Below are 17,357 nucleotides of genomic sequence, written 5' to 3' on the forward strand. Positions count from 1 at the left end.
TGAGATCTGGTGTCCTTGCTCTGTAGCATCTCATACATTCCTTTGAGACTCCATGTTTAGGTTTTAAATTCAAATATGCCATCCCTGTGAAATGGAAGGTTATGCTATAATGCTACTTATGGCTAGTTTAACAAGCCATTAGCCATGGCACAGAACTACTAACAGCACAAGACAAACTCTTCCTCTCACAGGTTTGCACAGTGCAATTTATCTGAAATGCAGGTGTGCCCAAAAGACTGACCTTGACTTTCTGTTGATGATGGTATATCTGCCAGGCAATGTGAACATGCATAGCGCACCACTTTCCGGGTTTCTGGAAAAAAAAAAAAAAAAAGGAATACAAAGTGAATTAGTAATTTTCAAATACCTGTGATGCTTTATCCTAGGAATGTTGCTGGTCACCCTCCTCTCCAGATAAACCCATGCTTGTTTTTATACACTCTTGCAATCTTCTGATGCCACTGGCTGAGAATGCAGCTTTCATTGCTGAAACTGATGAAACTACCTGCCTGTTAGCAGCTACTCCGCATAGCTGGATTGCTTCAAAACTGTACATTGAGTTCAATTCCAAAAGCGCTGCTATTCTAAGACTAGCCTTTCCACTAAAAACAAAACAAAACAAAACAAATAAATAAAAGCACATAAAAATACCAGTCTGGTTTTCAAAATGAATTTGACGCCCTCATATAATTCCTGGTCTATACCTCCAAAATTTTGGCTCACCAATATACTCAAAAAATTGGAGGTCAGTCAATTCAATCTGTCTGAGAAGGCAAAATGGCTTAAGCTGGCTCTTGCCATGCCTCTGTCACCATGCTTTTAAATCATGGCACTGAGAGAGAAACAAGAGAGCATTATTTCGCTTTTTTATTGATTTTGTAGTCCATTTCCAGAACATCTGGAAATGATGTCTGAAAAGTACTCATTCAGGATACGCTTTCTACAATCCTGTTATTTAGGGGTCTACAGTTAACTACATGAATAATGATTCCTGCATAGATTTAAAAATAATGACATGAATGAAAGAAGCTTCCTAAGCTACTGGTAACTTAAACATACAAACTATGGCATAGGGTCTTGCCTTCTTTTTCTAGATGTAGATCAACCAACAATTAAAAATGGAAAAAAAAAACGAATCCCCTCTCTCACATACACAAGCCTAAACTCAAGCCTTTTGCTTATTCATAGCTGCCGATTGTGCTAGTGATTTAATGGTCTGTACGATCAAAATCTAGACCTCCTTGAACATGTTGAAAAATCATCAAAAAAACCTTTTGGATCACTTTGAGACTGGATGTTTTGATCCTCATTTCTAAAATATTTTGCTTTTGAACTGGATTGTCTGTCTATGCTAGACAGTAAGATACTTGGGTAGGAAGTTTCATACTGAATAAAACTGAAAACGCACAGTAAATAATAAAAAGCAAAATCCTACAGTCTGCAATACAGTGACATGGAATCACTGCCAGGGCCGTCTGTAGGACTGGCTCAGGAAGCCTTGTGGCCAGAGCAATAGGAGGATTATCAATATTTAACCTCTAGTATTCATGTTACAGGGCTGTGTGAGAACGGGCAACTTCCACCTTCAAAACTGGACATCTTCCTCGAGTGACCACAAGATGCACGCCAAGGACTGACCACACTGCTCAACAAACACGGTGCAAAATACCCAAGATGAAACATGGCTTTGCTTTATAATTAGTCTGCTGCTGTAACTCATTGGGGACCAAAACGAGCTCGACAAACTGTATCACAAGAAGGTTTCTTACCCTCAACATGGGCCTGAACGGATCTGTCAACTGTGAAGAAGAAATGACAGCTTGGTTACATGCCTGTCACTCAAACAATTGCTCTAATTAACAAATTTGTATTGCTTCATTAAGAGACGAAATTAAAATGTTATAATTTTACTTTCAAATGAAGCCCTTTCAGATAATAATTAGTCCTCAGCCTCCGTATTCGAGCCGGTCTCCCTCCCCCCATGGCTGTTGTACCTAAGTGTTGACAAGCAACTAAACAAGCCTCACACAGAGTGCTCTGTCCTCTGGCATCAGCATTAATTTGTTGATTTAATGCTACAAAAATGGCTGGTTAACTACTCCGAAGAAAAACAGCTATGTCCTTTGGGCAAACTTCTGGTCTAATCTTTCAAAGCTGCTCGGCTCATGAGAAGATTGGAAGAGGACAGGGCTGCTTTATCATGGGGCTGGTCCCGTGAACAGGCTGGAGTGCCCCTGCAAACCATTGCCGGTGTCTGTTCAGCAGCTGTGGCATTGCGTACTTGCACATTTAGATACCCACTACCGACTGATTGCTTGCCTGATGTTTTCTGTCACAAATTGGCTTTAAGTATTTTTCACATCAGAGCAGATGTACTTTGTAGAGCAGTTGTATGAAAAGGAATTTTCTCATTTCTATTTCTTGTATGGCCTGTTTTTTTTTCGGGGGGTAGGTAATTTTTTTGTTCTCTTCTTTTGTTCACAATTCACCAATTAATAATGGAAAATAAATTCAATTTCTTGGGTATTTATGGTTTTTTTTTGTTGTTTTTTATTTTCCTCAAATGCAGTGCTAAAAAGCAAAGGAGATTTACAGGTGTAAGAGGTTTTTGCAGACTCGGTGATGGCACATGACATCAACTTGAAACAATCAAAAATACACTACAAGCTGAAAGGCAGCATAAGTTAAATGACTAAATGATGGGAGGCTCTAGTTATCTTTTTGATTAGATCGAATGAACAGACATGAAAACACCTGGTTCCTTTTATATAAAGCTTAACTACAGCACCAGTTCAGAGCAAACTGAACTACTGGAACTTGGCATTACTCAAAGACAGCTCTGCAGTATTTAAAAGTTGAACCACACCACAACATGGATTTTTAAGGAGCACTCCCCATTGCTTTTGTCAGAGAGTTCTGCTAAAAATAGCACTGCATGATGTTTTTCACTGCAAATAATGCATATTAATTCAAACATGCAAACAACCCGTGGGCATTCACAAACCCCGTGGCATTCACAAAGAACAGCAAAAGGCTAAAAGATGAAGTGCTGACACAATAAATGCTGTTCTCATATGCTACAACTCAAAAATCCGGAGGCACCAAGTGATCAATAAAGTGCATTTGTATTTCGCTGGTGCAATCAATAATACAGTCACCAAAGGAATAACCGTCATTACCCACATTAAAAACAATTACAGAGTATAAACGTAGTCTTGAAGAGGTTTGTACATTTATACATTGAATTGGACTTTATGCCTTCACCCTGGGTTTGTGGGGATGCCAGCTGACAGCAAGGAAAGATCTCTTCCATTGCATAGTGTCTATTTGTTTTTGCTAGTGATGAACAAAAGGATCAGGGTTTAAATTGTTCTCATACATCTTCTCTAGCTCTCATTTACTTATATACTTCAGATCAAGCTTTAGTTTTAGATGCTAATTTGGACATACTGAGGATGCATTCAAGCTTTCTTGCATTCAAGCTTTTCAGAAAGAATAGTTTTACTTTAGAAAAATAGAGTAATACTTCCTACAGACCCGTGGATCTTTCTGTAGAAGAGTATGTGGGACAGTTCCAGGTCTGGCTGCAACATCAATAGGATTGGAAGTCTACAAATGTCATAAAGAAAGAGAGTGGTTATGAGTAAAAAAATGTAGAGAACCTACAAAACCTGAAAAATACTATTTCTTCATCATTAACATTGCCTAAGCCATTAAGATAATTTTTTTTAAGTGAAAAGGTTAACTACTATAATCCACTTATATACACATTATCATCTCAGACTTCAAACTTTCATTGTCCACTAACTTCCCATTACTTCAAGAGATCTGAAACATGTGAGGAAACAGGGACTATTTCAGTGGAAATTCTTTCCACTGTTGAAAAGCTGATTAGTATGATACAGCATTTAAAGCAGCATTTGGAACACCAAGCTTGGGCTCTGCTGCTTATCGATAATGCACTGGAGCTGGCTAAAGCTGCTACCCTGTATGTCAGGCACAAAGCATTGGTAATCTCTTTAGTCGCTGTACAAGGATCTGAACTCCATCCACAATGAACTGTTACCATGTGGGTATCAGGAAAAGCCAACATTCAGTTGGAGAAAATTAAAGCTTTTCCCATCATTTGAATGTAAATATTCAGCTAATATAACAAAATGCATCTTTCAGAGAAAAAAATACTACGTTTAGACAGCATCTTTCCTATGTTAAAATGAAGAAAAAAGAAATCAGCTGCAGTATAACTAACAATTAAGCAACAGAGTTGTTAACAGACTGATTACCATACATATGAAGAATCCCGCTAATGAACTGCAATTTACATATTCAGTCATTAAAGTGGATGGGCCAATTTAAGAAAGGTGTCTTCTCTGCAGAAATTTCAGTCCTGATTTCAGTCTGTAGTGGCAAAGACTACAGGCTACAGGAACTGATTTCCTCATGCTCATAAATCAAGAGTGACTTCACGAAAACAAAAGAAAAAAAAGAAACTAATTTAACAATTTAACTATCATAGCTATCACAAAAGAGAGGAGAACTAAATCAGTGTATTGCATGGTGGTAGAGCTGTGAGGTGACTGTGGAAATGAGTAAACAATCATGATCAAAATTTCTTAAAATCTTGATTATTACATGATCTTACATTAACAGGTACTACCTGAGAACTAATCATATTGCTCCTAAAGTTAACCATAACATCAAATATAACAATTTTTTAACATATTTAGATATATCTGAACCCAATGAGCAATAACGCTTTTTTTTGTTAACTTGGGAAAAGCCTCTTGTCCTCTGTGCAATTAGGCTGTAACTCAGATCTCAGCTGCTCCGGAATCTAAAGCAAGTTCTAAACTCCCATCTAACCTGGGTCACACCACCAGTGAGTCAGAGCAGTAACAGAGAATTCCTGTTTTTACCTTGGGTTGAAATGCTCCTTGTAGTGAGCCAAACGGGCCAGTTGGAGGAATCATGGGAGGAATACCTGATACAGCTGGAGGATAGGAGTGAAACAGCTGTAACAAAAAGACAGAAGAACATAAATGGAAGCGCACTTCAAAATGAAGACAGACAGTTGAACAAGACAGCAAAAGCATTCCTGCAGAGTATTAGGGAAATGATACATGGAGAAACAGAGAAGCATTGAAGAAGTGATCTTGTTGCAACGATGTTAGTTAAAGCAGTCAATGAAATGTTCACAGATGTCATGATGTTTACTTCAGAGCTTAAAAGCAGTTCCCAAATTATACAGCCAGCAACCTGTCCCCTGGATTAGGCTTTCACAGCATAAGAGACTTGTTTTGCAATTACTAATTTTAAAATTGCACAGCCGTTTTAAATAGTTTAAGTTTGTAAATGATATCAAGAGAAAAGGCAGACTACTGAGCTAAATAGGACTGAGAAAACTACTGTCTGAGTGGGAAAAAAATGTACATGTTCTAGGACATTCTGTCATTAAAACTCCATTAGCGTGTTAGGATTTTAATGATATCTGTAGGAAATGAGGAAAATACGCACAATTCTTACTTCATTACCCTGTCTGAGAGGATATCCTGCCACATCTAATAGTAGCAGAGAGATGAACTGATTTGTCAAAAATGATTACTTAAAAAAAAATGTTGAGGCAGAACTCCCAAAATTTTAGGATACTGTTTTTGTGAAGACAGACTACTAAACATAAAAAAGTGCTAATTTCCACTGACCTCAATGATCCTAATATACCTATTCTAAGACAACTTAGCAAAAACAAAACAAAAAAGCCTTTTCTGTACTAATGCAGACAAACACGTGGGAAACAAGCAAGTAAATGATAATGTCCAAATCTCATCTTGTCTCCGTGGTCTGGTTGTGAATCTTTTACCCATGCTGTAACACACTTAACTCGCTCAGTTCCATGGAAAACGCAGAGATCACACAAAATTATTTTTTGGTAGGAGTCGGGGTTCAAAGCATTTCATTACAAGGTGTTCTCACTGGGAAACCTCAGGATCTAACAGGGGATGTCTGCTAACTCTGCTGGTGTTGCCAGTCAAAAGCCTGAAGGGGTTATCTGGCTGGTAAAGGTTCACATCTGAACATAGCTGATCCAAAATGAACCTACTGTATGCTACTTTTAAGATCAAAATAAATGAGTTAATGGCCAATTGAACAGAAGCAGGACTGGGCAAAGTAAAAGACTGGACATTTGGAGTGGGCAAACACTGAGAAAATCAGTATCACAAAGTTTTGATGAGTTTATGTCAGGCATATGTACGTGCTTTTCTTAATCCTTTCTCGTAGAATCAAAGAATTCTCCTTCCATTAGTTTATCTTGCAAGGTCATTTATTCATATTACAGCTACTCAGAAAATACTTCAGTATCTTAGAGGTATCAAAGGATTTTTTCAGTTTAAAAGCATCGTATGAAGTCTCCTTACATAACACATTTCTATTGTTGTTTTTAATTCTATTTAATTTGAACTTGCTCCTTTCAATGATACAGAAAAAATTTTTAGATTAGTTGATGCTGAACTGCACGCATTTGAGAAATCATTAAGACACACGTCCTCATTTACAATAACTTTTTAATGACTAAAATGTGTTTTAAATCCTCCAGTGTCTTCTGCGTTTAATTCTGTGTGTAATGGACCATTTCCAAAAGATGGAGAGAGACGTAATACTTAATATTCTATTACCTATGACTAATAATAAGGAATACTTTCCTTAGTTTTGTAACAACTGCTAAGTTAATTAAATGTGACCTTTCCTCAAGGTCAGAATTATTAATAAAATATAAATATTGTATCTCCCTGATCTCTTTGTATTAGTTTAATTCCTCCAGCTTTCAACATATGTCTTTCATAGTTGGTGTTTCCTTCTTGCCCAGCATTCCTTTTCTTTTGAGCAGCACTTTCCTCTTCCAGCTTTGTTCAGGGGACAATGCAGTAACCACAGCTTTCCTGGAGCCAGGTGCAATGTCAGGCAACACTAGACTCAGCATCAACTGTTAAAAGTGAGGCTCACTGTGCTACAGTAAGTTCACCAAAAAAGAAAAGATGGGAAAATAAAAGATGCCAAGAAGGAAAACTACCTTAAAACTCTCCATCAGCTTACATGTGAGCTGCTTTCCCTATTTTAAAGTAGATTGATTTTAACTCTGAAATAAAGTTTCTCGTTCTCCTGCAGAGTTCACTTACAAGCTTTGACAACACTGCCAGCTTTTTTGTAAGATGCATCTGAACACCTAGTGAGGATTTATTGTAGACACTCATCACTAAAACAGTATCTATTGATGCACTAGAGTTTCAAAGTGTTTCTAGAAGACAAAAAGCCCTATCAGGTATGTGCCTATACCAGCAAAAGCATGCTTTTCTGTACTGCAGCTGGTCAGGAAACTGATGCAAGCAGTTCTTCTTTTACCTTCATAATCTATATTCATACTAGAAGAGATTATTGAAATGTCCTGGCTACTATGACTTTGCTGTAATTTTAGCAAGACTGTTGATCCAATATAATTTATTGACATCATGTTGATCTTTGGTATTAGCTTGCTAAATATCCAACAGATGCAATTCTGATTATTTTGCAACTTCATTAGGACAACCCTTTCCTGAAGGAAAAGGTAAGGGAAGCACTATGGACCAGATCTTTGCTGGCATGACTCTGCCAGGTTTGACAGCCTGGCTCACTGGCCGACAGAGAACAACATGAAGCCTCTTACTTTAAAGGGCAGAATACAATGACCGTTGGGATTCAAGTAACTGCAAGATTTTAAAACATTATGTCACTACAAATTTGAAAATAATACACAGGTGGAGACTATTTCAATGTTTCCTGTATGACATGTTGACCTCTGTGCTTTATTTCTCTAAAATTCATTTGCTTATTTCCCAGTTCCATGTTCTTGCTTGAAGCAACATGCCGCATTCATCATAATCTATCTTCTGAAACAATGTAAAGCTAAGCAAACAAGAGTGTAATTTGGCAAACAACAATGCAAATGAACAGTATGACCCTTCTAAGTAGAGGTGACTCTCCTAGGCTTAAATGTTTGCCTCATACTTCTAGAGCTGGGATCCTGCAAGCACTCACATACCGTGAAGTTACTCAAACAAGGTGTCAGAAATTAATAGGATTGTTCACATGTACTACAGGTATGAGCTGTTAGCAGGAACTGCGTTTAATCAGTACAGCAGAAAGCATCACACTATCATCTTAACCATTTTTTTTTGCCCAGTTCCACTTCTAAGCAAAACCAACATATAAAGCCAAGTGCTTTGCAAATTTCTGAGTGCTGATGCAGTACTCCTTCTCTCATCAAAATATCACTACTGGATTTATAAACACTTGTCATAATCAACCAGATACCTGCCTCTGCCAATACGGTGAAGGAAATGTAACCTGTATTTCAATAGCAAATGAATCAGTAGATTCGAACCCTTACAAGCAGAAGCTTTACAATTAACTGGAATATTAAAAATCAGTTCATCTCAAGAAATAATGTTTTTGGTAGCTCTTAGAAAAGCACATCTAGTGCATAGCTGGATTCATATCACATCAGTGTCATCAAACAGAGCTTTCAAAAAATAACAGGCCTAGTGGATCAGATGTGCCTTTGAAATCTGGAGAATACGACAAGTTTTCAAATTTTATAAAACAAAATATGATATATTAGGAAACTATTAGATTACCTATCCCTGAAGGATTTGTACAATAGTTTGTCATTTCATTTCAGGTTTCTCAGGAAAAATATCAGTCTAAGTGTTTGTGGCACAACTGAAACACAGTGATGAAATTACTGCTCTATCCTGCTTCATGTAACAGTCAGCTCTTCTGTCTCATCGTTTTCACATCAAACCTGTCTTCGAATGGTGTGTGAGCAAGAGATCTTTTGATTGGAAAAGCTGATACTGCATCTTTATCAGAAACAAGCACCACAAATGCAAGCCTTCAAAAGCCAAAGCAACCAAGAACGATAATGGTAAATCCTGGAGTGATGATTAGGGAGAGATTCAACATTGTGCCATTGATTGAGTGGTGATCCCAACCCACCACAGAAAAGCAATTAAGTCAGTTTTAAACAGAGTAATAAAACTCACACTGTGACGGTAGAAGGGGTCAACTTTTGTAGGGTATTTGTCAAACTGCAAAGGGATCAAAGCACAAACTAGTTACTTTATATTTCGTTGCTTCTTTTCTGTTGGTAACATAGACTAATTCCCTATTATTTGACAACCAACAGAGAGGAAAAATATCCAGAAAATTAGGTTCCAGTGAGACTGTTTTGGGTTTTTCTTTCCTCAAAGTAAAACAAAGTCTTTACGAGACTTGGAGGAGGCACCAGAGTGCGCCACTCCAAGCACGAGGAAGTCCCAAGCACGAGTGCCCCTCTGGCCAGAAGCCTCGTCCCTCAGCCCCTGCGCTGCCGCCTGAACCTATCGCACACGTGTCATCCACGGGGAACGGACAGCCCTTCCTCTACCACCCAACAACATCTGGGCAGCAGAATGCTCCTTCCCCGCCACTTGGCAAATTCTTAAATTTTTGTAATAAAGAATAGAGTTGTGCTCTACTTATCCTCACATTTCTGCCTGGGGTACGCACCATGGGCGGTGCTGGCGTTGGCATGATGGCAGTGGGTGGGATGGCGTGAGGGAAAGGTGTGAAGGTGTGCTGGTGTGTGTGTTGGTGTGTGTGCTGGTGCTGGTGCTGGTGCTGGTGGAACTCGGTCCTCAGGTACGGCGGCGGGCCCAGGGAGGCCCCGCGATCTGCGCTCTGTGAGGCCAAAAACCGTGTGTTTAGTTCCTGACGAAGAAGATCTTGTTCTGAAACACAAACAAAGCAAAACAACCCCCATAAGCTCAGGGACTTTTCCAGATCTTGTGCCAATTTTGCTGGCTGTGGTAGCGAACCTGTATTTAAAACTTCCTCACAGTAAACCGCGACACTGTACAGGTTAAGAAAACTCTCTCGGATCTTCCCCAAAGGCCTCAGAGACAGATGAAAGTTTTCAGTTTCCCTCCTCTCCCTTCAAGCCTGTCTTCACTACAGCATTCATCTGAGCCACAAAGTGAGGGTTCTCCCTAAATTTGTATGGACATGGACACATCCCAGAGCAGGTGAGGAGGTACAGTTAAGCTGAAGTGAGTGAACAGAGAGTGGCTGCTGCTATCATGACTCCCCCGCTGCGTGGTCACGAATGATATTACTCGAATGCTGATTATCCTCCATTTTCTTCCCCCGGTTCCCTCTTGGTGAGGAACAGACACATTACATCTTCCCACAGACAAAGTATAAAAGAGCACAGTTTACTCCACTGATAAAAATCTCCACAACTAACCACCTCCCGCCCCTAAATCTTGCACGTACACGACCTCAGGACTGCTGTGTGCACAGCCACCAGAGACTTTCCCACCAGCCAGGCTTGCTACAGAGAAGCGAGGCTGAGCAACAGACCACAGCTACAGCACAGACATTGCTAGAGGGTTCACAGATTTTGTGTGGGCACATATGAATTCTGAAGTGTTTTTACCCCAGGGAGCAGACACAGAAAAGCACAGGCTTCCAAAAATCTTCATTCCCAGGCAAGAAGAAAAGTCTTTGAGAACGTCTGGGTGGCTTTTGGTTTTGCTATTGCTCCAAATCCTTCAGCAATGAGTACCACCTCCACCCAACCAGCAGCCCCCGCGGAATGGACCAAGAGGAATTATTTTGACTAAAACCAGAGAATTGGTTTCCTGCGCCACACTAGACATGCTCAGGCCATGATCCATCCGTCTCTTACCTGAGTAAGTGCTACCAGCTGGGTGTCCTGGAACCTGCAGGGTCCCTGACGTCAATGGCGGTGGAGGAGGCAAAGCCGTAGGAGGGGCAAACATATTGGGGTGATGTGGGTGTGCTGGGGGCTGGAGGGTGGGCGTGAAGGTATGCAGCGGGCTGTGGCTTGGTAAAGAGAGGGGGAACGGTGAGGCTGAAGGGTGGTGAGATATGTGTGGAGGGGGGGCCTGAGTCTTGGCAGGAGTGCTGCTTCTGCTGCTGCTGTTAATGAAAAGAAAAGCAATTAAGCACTGCATGGAAGAGAGAAAAGCTCCAAACCTACATATACGCTACCCCAATAAAATATGCATGGCTCATGTTAAACATGTCATTAATATGTTACTTATTACAAACTCCAGTTACTACTCTTTTTTTTTTTTCCTATCAATACCACTGAGATATTCCTTTCTCTAACCTCGTCTAGTGTCTTCCTATGGTCTCTCCCCACCAAAACCCAAGACGTGTTTTCCCTCCCTGTAAGAGGCTGAGATTCGGTCCTCCAGCAACACAGGCATGGCACACAAAGGAGTAATCAGCCCTGTGCATTCATTACTTAATTATCAGGTCCTTTCTACATGACTGCTTCTGATTCATGTTTTCGGGCAAATGAAGCTCAAAATCAGTGATCACTGCATTAATAAAAAATTAATTTCTTTCCTATGACTTAGAAAGATAGAAGACTGCAGAAATGTGAAATGAAGTTGCGAAAGCAGCAACGGATATATGCTTATTGGACTGTTAACGCCTCTCTCTACCCCCACAATATAAAGACACAAGTTAAATCAGCAAAATAAATATTCAGGATTATACTGGTTGCAATTTTTCAGGTTCCATTTCTTACTAATGAGTGTTTACAATATATTCACATAATGCTTAATCCCACTTGTCATTATTTCAAGTAACAACATGCTTTTATTGCAGTGGTTTTTAAAGATGAGCAATACCAATTTGGTTAAAAATAAATTGCAGTCTTAAAAAACTCTGAGTCTCTAGTCAAACCATAATACTGGTTCACCAGGTGACGAAGGACACCATGTGCCTGCTGCAAACTCAGATTCGGGGAAAGGTAAGGCAGTGCTGAGAGCATTAGCTTACTGCAGGGGAAACCTGAGGTCCATGACTTACAAAGATGTTACGTGTTCCTGTGAACATTTTGTTTAATCTCTGTTAATCTTTTTTATCCCCCTATCAAAGGTGAGTTTTACCTCACTGTGGCCAGCTGAGGAGAAAAACACTGACGATTGTAAGATGTTGGCAGTGTGGGAAAAAATTAAGTCTTAATGTCATTGGCGCAAGACTATGCTAGGCTGTCAGTAGGGCCAATGGCAGCTGTACTGACTGCCCTAGGGCATGTCAGTAGTTGGAGAAAGCAGAAAAGGTTACAGGGAGAAGGTGGCAGAAGTAATTAGCCTTCAGAGAGCAGCTGAGCCTACAAGAACTGGGATTTTCTTCCAATGGTCTATATTGCGTAACATACCTTCCAAAAACCTGAGTATGCAACAACAGGCAGGAAAAGTAAAAGCAAATTAACTATGTGCTTGAGATTACCAAGCATTTCTGGGAACACCAGATCAGAAATAAAGCGATCCTGGGAAGAATTTGAGGTAAAACGCACAAAGCCCCCATTATTTCCCACATATGAGGCAGGATGTGCTGTGTCACCTTTGTCCTAACCCCTCTTCACTTCCTCCAAGCCCTGTAAAGCATCACCACCAGGCAGCAAGAGTGCAAAGACTCAATTTGGGCACGCCCGCCTTTCTGTTCTCCTACCTTAAGCTGTTGAGGCTTAAGCTGCTGCTGTTGTAGGCGGAGAGCGGCTGCGAGAGGCTCTGAGAGGCCGGATGGGGCTGCACTGGAGGGAGGTTGGGATGGGCCGGCTGCACTGGCGACTGCGGCCGCGGCGGGTGCTGGACGGGCGGCTGCGGCGCGGGCTGGCGGGCGGCCTCCTCTGGGGCTGGCGGTGGCTGGGCGGCCGGCGGTGGGGCCGGTGGGGCTGGAGCCTCCGGTCGCGGGGCGAGCGCGGGGCTGGGGCAAGGCGCCTCCGGCTGCGGCTCCAGCTGGGGCTGGGCCAAAGGCTGGGCCGCCTGAGGACAAGGGTCTTTAGGCACCACAGGCTCAAGTATTGGGTCTTTGCTGCTGTCCTGGCTCTTCTCTTGACTCCTCTCTAATCCTGATATTTTCGGGACAGCTGGCCCCCTAGCACCAGGGTCGGCATTTTCGGCTAGCGCACTGACTCCTAACTCTTTATCTGCAACAAAAGAGAGAGAAAACAGGTCAATGTGTGACAAGATGGGCAAAACCAAGCAAAACTGATTTGCCAGAGTTATACTCATGGCAGACGTTTTGGTTTCATAAAGAACCATGCCAACATGAAACTTAACCAAAACCAAAATCATTTCCAGCTGTGTCCCTAGTCCTCAGGGCCTTCTTCTAATATTTCCTCTCTTGTTTCATCATAAGGAGAAAGTTGCTGGTGTCTTCATTAACACGTGAAAAAGGCAAGTACACACAACTTGAGTGCAGTGGTTCAAAAGCTCTAAAATTCTTGACTCAGACCTCCCACAAGATTACTGCATCTGCCTGAAGGCAAATACCCAGAAGGGTTTGTGCTCTGCTTCATCCTGTTTCTTCAGCACGACAGACATTAGGTTTGCTGTACCCGTCTCCTGGCTCCTGCCTCCTAGGGATTTGTTTCCCAACTCTCCTGTGCAAACACGCTAGCATTTCACTGATTGTTAAAGAGAACAGGATTGTCACAATAATTGCACAACTCCAAGATTTGGGGCTCTAAAACAGCGCTGATGAATTTTTGAAGCTAGGTAACATCATCTGTATGTGTATTTGGCAAAAGCAGTGCCTAAACGGTCACATAAACCCCACAGAACTTATCTAGTTGAACATGTAAGCACAAATAGCCATGGTGCAGGGGGAGAGCTCTGCAGGAAGCCTGGCTCCACTGCTCTCTCTGCCTGGAGAAACATTTGTTTTGTAGGTGCATCCTTTTATCCCTAATTACTATTACGTGCTTACAAGAACATTACTATTGCTTCGGCTTCCAAAGAACAGAATAAAAAGGTAGGGGAAATATAATTTTGCCTTGATTTTCTTTTATGACATTTCGTTTGGACATTATTCTTCAGAAGAATGGCCAAAGAAGTTGAGAAGGCAACGTAATTAGTCCTGAAACACATTTTCTTTGAAGACATAAGAGTCGAGCAACCACACTCTGCCTGTGTGTGCATCTGCCTCTCTCCTTCTTCCTCCAATAACTCTCCTCAAAAATAAACAACCTGCTTGCAAAGAGAAAGCCTGTTTATTACTATTATTTTCTGTTATTGTTACTCTATCATCACTCCCTTACTAACCCACTGCGGGAACAAATGCAATGTGAGCTCTGTGCCTTATTACACAAGTTCTAAACCTTAAAACACTTACTGGTAGGAAAGCAGGCTTTCTTGGTTTGGCTGGTCATGGAATGCCTTGTTTTGGTTTTCCAACTGTGTCTCTTTAACATTAATGACTGCTATTGTAATTTTAAAATTCAGTACAGTGGAGCTCGGCTCTCTGGGGATCTAGAGCAATCTCCTACTTGAATCACACCCCCAAATTTCTGCCAATGAATATTCGATGCATGACACCCCTCAGAACAAGTGCTGGGGGAATGTTGCTGACCCAAGATTGAGAAGGGGAGTGCCTGCAGCTGCAGTGGGATTTAGAAGCACCAATTAGGTCAATATTGCACAGCCACAGTGGCAAGCCAGACTTGCATCTTTGGCAACTGCAGAAACAAAGCACAGGGCAAACATTCAAGATTTAAAGGGGCTTGGGACAAGATTATTGCTTAAAAAATAACTGGGTTTCTAAATAATCTTAAGACATAAAATCTTTATTCATTCTTCTGCCAATTTTAAGGGGTTAAATGAATAAATGCATAATAAAATAATAGAAATTCAGACAAAATCATTGACAGCTATGTTGGTCAAACGTTGATGCAAAAGAGTACAAATAAATATGTTGGAAAGTGTATTTGTCCAGGCCAAGGCACACTGTAACAGTATTTTCCAACCTCTGAATCACTGGAACTGCCAGAGAGGGCTGGGCAGGAATGTGTCAAGTAACTCATCACCATTTGGGTTTAATTTCATGCAGAAGGCCCAACAAAGTATGTCAGGTCCCTGTTACTACATGTTTTACACGTCCTGTGCAACAGCAACAGCCTGGTGATTGTTTTAATGTCTGTGGACAGGAGATGGGGAAAAAAAAAGTGGGGGGGGGGGGGGGGGGGGAGCGGGGAAAGGAAGGTAAAGGGGAGAGACAAATAAACAGACTTCTTTGATGAGGATGTACTTTAAACACTTCTGGCGTACGCAAACACGCACAGAGGCTCCCCCATGAATTTGGATCAGAAGACCTTGGTGGCAATAGTGAGACTCCACAGGAATAAAAATAATTACTCTGCTGTATGCCCAAGGTCTATCTCGTTGCTATTACACTGCAGGTTATAAATAAAGGAAACTCAGTTTGCATTAATTCTTTGGATCAGTCCTGCTTGATCAAACATTGTAAGTTAGACAGAGATTGATCACCATGTGTGTTAAGACAGGACCCCGAAGAGGAAAGAAATGATCAACAGTTTGTTCAGAAATAGGTGGATATATGTTCCTAGACCTTACAAGGTTTAAGAGTTACAATATTTTGATTTTTGACATAAAGGTGTAATAATTAGGGCTTTGAGGGCTTAGCCTTGTCATTAGAAATTCTCTGCAAGATGAATACAGTAGGTTGTCTGAAAACCCTGCAGAGGTGATACTTCCAAATCTACGGGGAATATCTTGTGCTCTGTGCATTCGTTAAATCTTTCCATTTGATATTTTTAGAGTCTCTGGTGTGTGTAACATTTATTCAGCACAGCTCACTGCTGGGGAGTTTGTTCCTCACACAGCCGCTCCTGCTCCCCTGGAGAGGGGGCTAGGAATCCTAGGTGTCTCCTGGGTATTTTTTGCTGCTGCTTACATCTTCATTACACAGCCCCTTAAGTACCATTCCTGTTAGTTTGCAGCTTAGAAAACACCGTATTTAGTAGGATAATATTATTACAAGTGTCAAACACTGAATGTGTGCACACCTTCTCCCTCTCTCTGTCTTACACCTCTGAATCTACACTATACCCCCAAATGGCGTCAGATGTCCAGCAGTCTTTCTAACTCCTGTATGCTCTGTACATGCATGCCTGCATGGCTGATAATTATACTATATAAATCAGAATGAATTCTTCATCCCACAATATCTATTTCGGGAGTTCAAATCCCACAACAGTGATAAACGACCCCAGTGACATGTTTCATACGGAAGGCTCAAGTCTTCATCAACAGTATTTCAAGGTCATACATACAAGATTACTTTTTTGCTACCAGCACATTTTTGCACATCACATTACTTCTGAGTGTTGACTGACCATCCCGGTGTAAAAACTAAGTGGAAAAAGTCCTTCATGTGCCTCTGACACAGACAAGCCAATGCACTACTTTCTGAGTTTGTTTACACAGCACGGGAAATCATTTTCATCCAAAGAGCTAAAGAAGTAAACAAGCTAACTTTATTTGATGGCAGTCTCCATATTCTATTTTGGATAAAGTAACTGTGATGTAACTTCTGTGCTGACAGAGGCTCCCCATTTTTCCACAGGGTTGATATTGCATCCAGCAGCAGTCGGTCTTTTTACTGAGAAAGGAATAAAGCCATAGTTCGATGTTCTTTGAAGACTGAAGAAAAATATTGGCTAAGCTCGTACCACCCAGACAGCACATGCAACTTCCATTATCTTGCTTTCCTGTCTTTGCCCTTTGATGTGTCTTAACTCCCAAATTCCTCTATTTTTCACTTAACACACAAAATCTGGGGATCGCACAAGATGCAGAACTCAGTCCCCTCCAAGTAACACAAGTGCAGTTATCACTTGGCTGTGTCTACGTGATTATTACTCGGTTGGCTCAATAGCACCAGAGGAGCAGACAAGGCCACACTGTGAAGACCTGTAAGTAAACCAAATGACTGCATGTGAACTAGAGAGACTCTGTATCTGTGACTTTACATTATATTTTATACACATTCTCTGAGCACACACGTATACACATGCACTCACATGTGTTTGTATACATGTATATGTCACATGTAATACATATACATTTATATTTCAACCCGTATCTGTTATATGTATACACACATTTAACAGAGAAATACACACAGTGCATGCAAACACTTCCATTGAAAGATGCCGATTTTTATAATGAACACAGCTTATATGCAGCATTCACCTGAAATGCCGTTGCCAGTCTTCCTAAGGCACAAGGCAGTAAAATTTGACCTAAACTCTGTGTTCGGGCTCTTTTGTAGCATTTGAGTGATCCAAAAGAGCTATAGGATGGCCAGAGGAGAGCATCATAGCCACAAGATGAAGCCCAACTCTTCTTCAGCCAACAGAAATGCCCTGTTGAGATTTGCCAAATTTGAAATTCCCAGAGATTCACCAATTCGTTACACATGCTAATTTTGCCTGATCAAGTGTT

The 17,357-nt window shown here is 41.0% G+C and overlaps 1 protein-coding gene across 11 annotated transcripts in view; it reads right to left on the reverse strand.

Annotated features, from left to right (window-relative positions):
- The window catches only part of AUTS2 (activator of transcription and developmental regulator AUTS2), a 761,169-nt gene that overhangs the window by 15,620 nt on the left and 728,192 nt on the right, over positions 1-17,357 (reverse strand). For 7 of the 11 annotated variants that reach the window (XM_066979656.1, XM_066979653.1, XM_048068135.2 and 4 more), the window contains 8 exons: positions 12,562-13,039; positions 10,760-11,013; positions 9,559-9,800; positions 9,075-9,119; positions 4,917-5,012; positions 3,538-3,609; positions 1,770-1,799; positions 242-313 (listed from right to left, as the gene is read on the reverse strand). In XM_066979656.1, the coding sequence (XP_066835757.1) occupies positions 242-313; positions 1,770-1,799; positions 3,538-3,609; positions 4,917-5,012; positions 9,075-9,119; positions 9,559-9,800; positions 10,760-11,013; positions 12,562-13,039 (1,289 nt within the window). The remainder of the gene's footprint in view (positions 1-241; positions 314-1,769; positions 1,800-3,537; positions 3,610-4,916; positions 5,013-9,074; positions 9,120-9,558; positions 9,801-10,759; positions 11,014-12,561; positions 13,040-17,357) is intronic. The other 4 variants (XM_066979654.1, XM_066979655.1, XM_066979658.1 and 1 more) reach the window with 4 other exon arrangements.

This window comes from Anser cygnoides, chromosome 18 (assembly GCF_040182565.1).
Source record: "Anser cygnoides isolate HZ-2024a breed goose chromosome 18, Taihu_goose_T2T_genome, whole genome shotgun sequence".
In the NCBI taxonomy this organism is placed as follows: domain Eukaryota; kingdom Metazoa; phylum Chordata; class Aves; order Anseriformes; family Anatidae; genus Anser; species Anser cygnoides.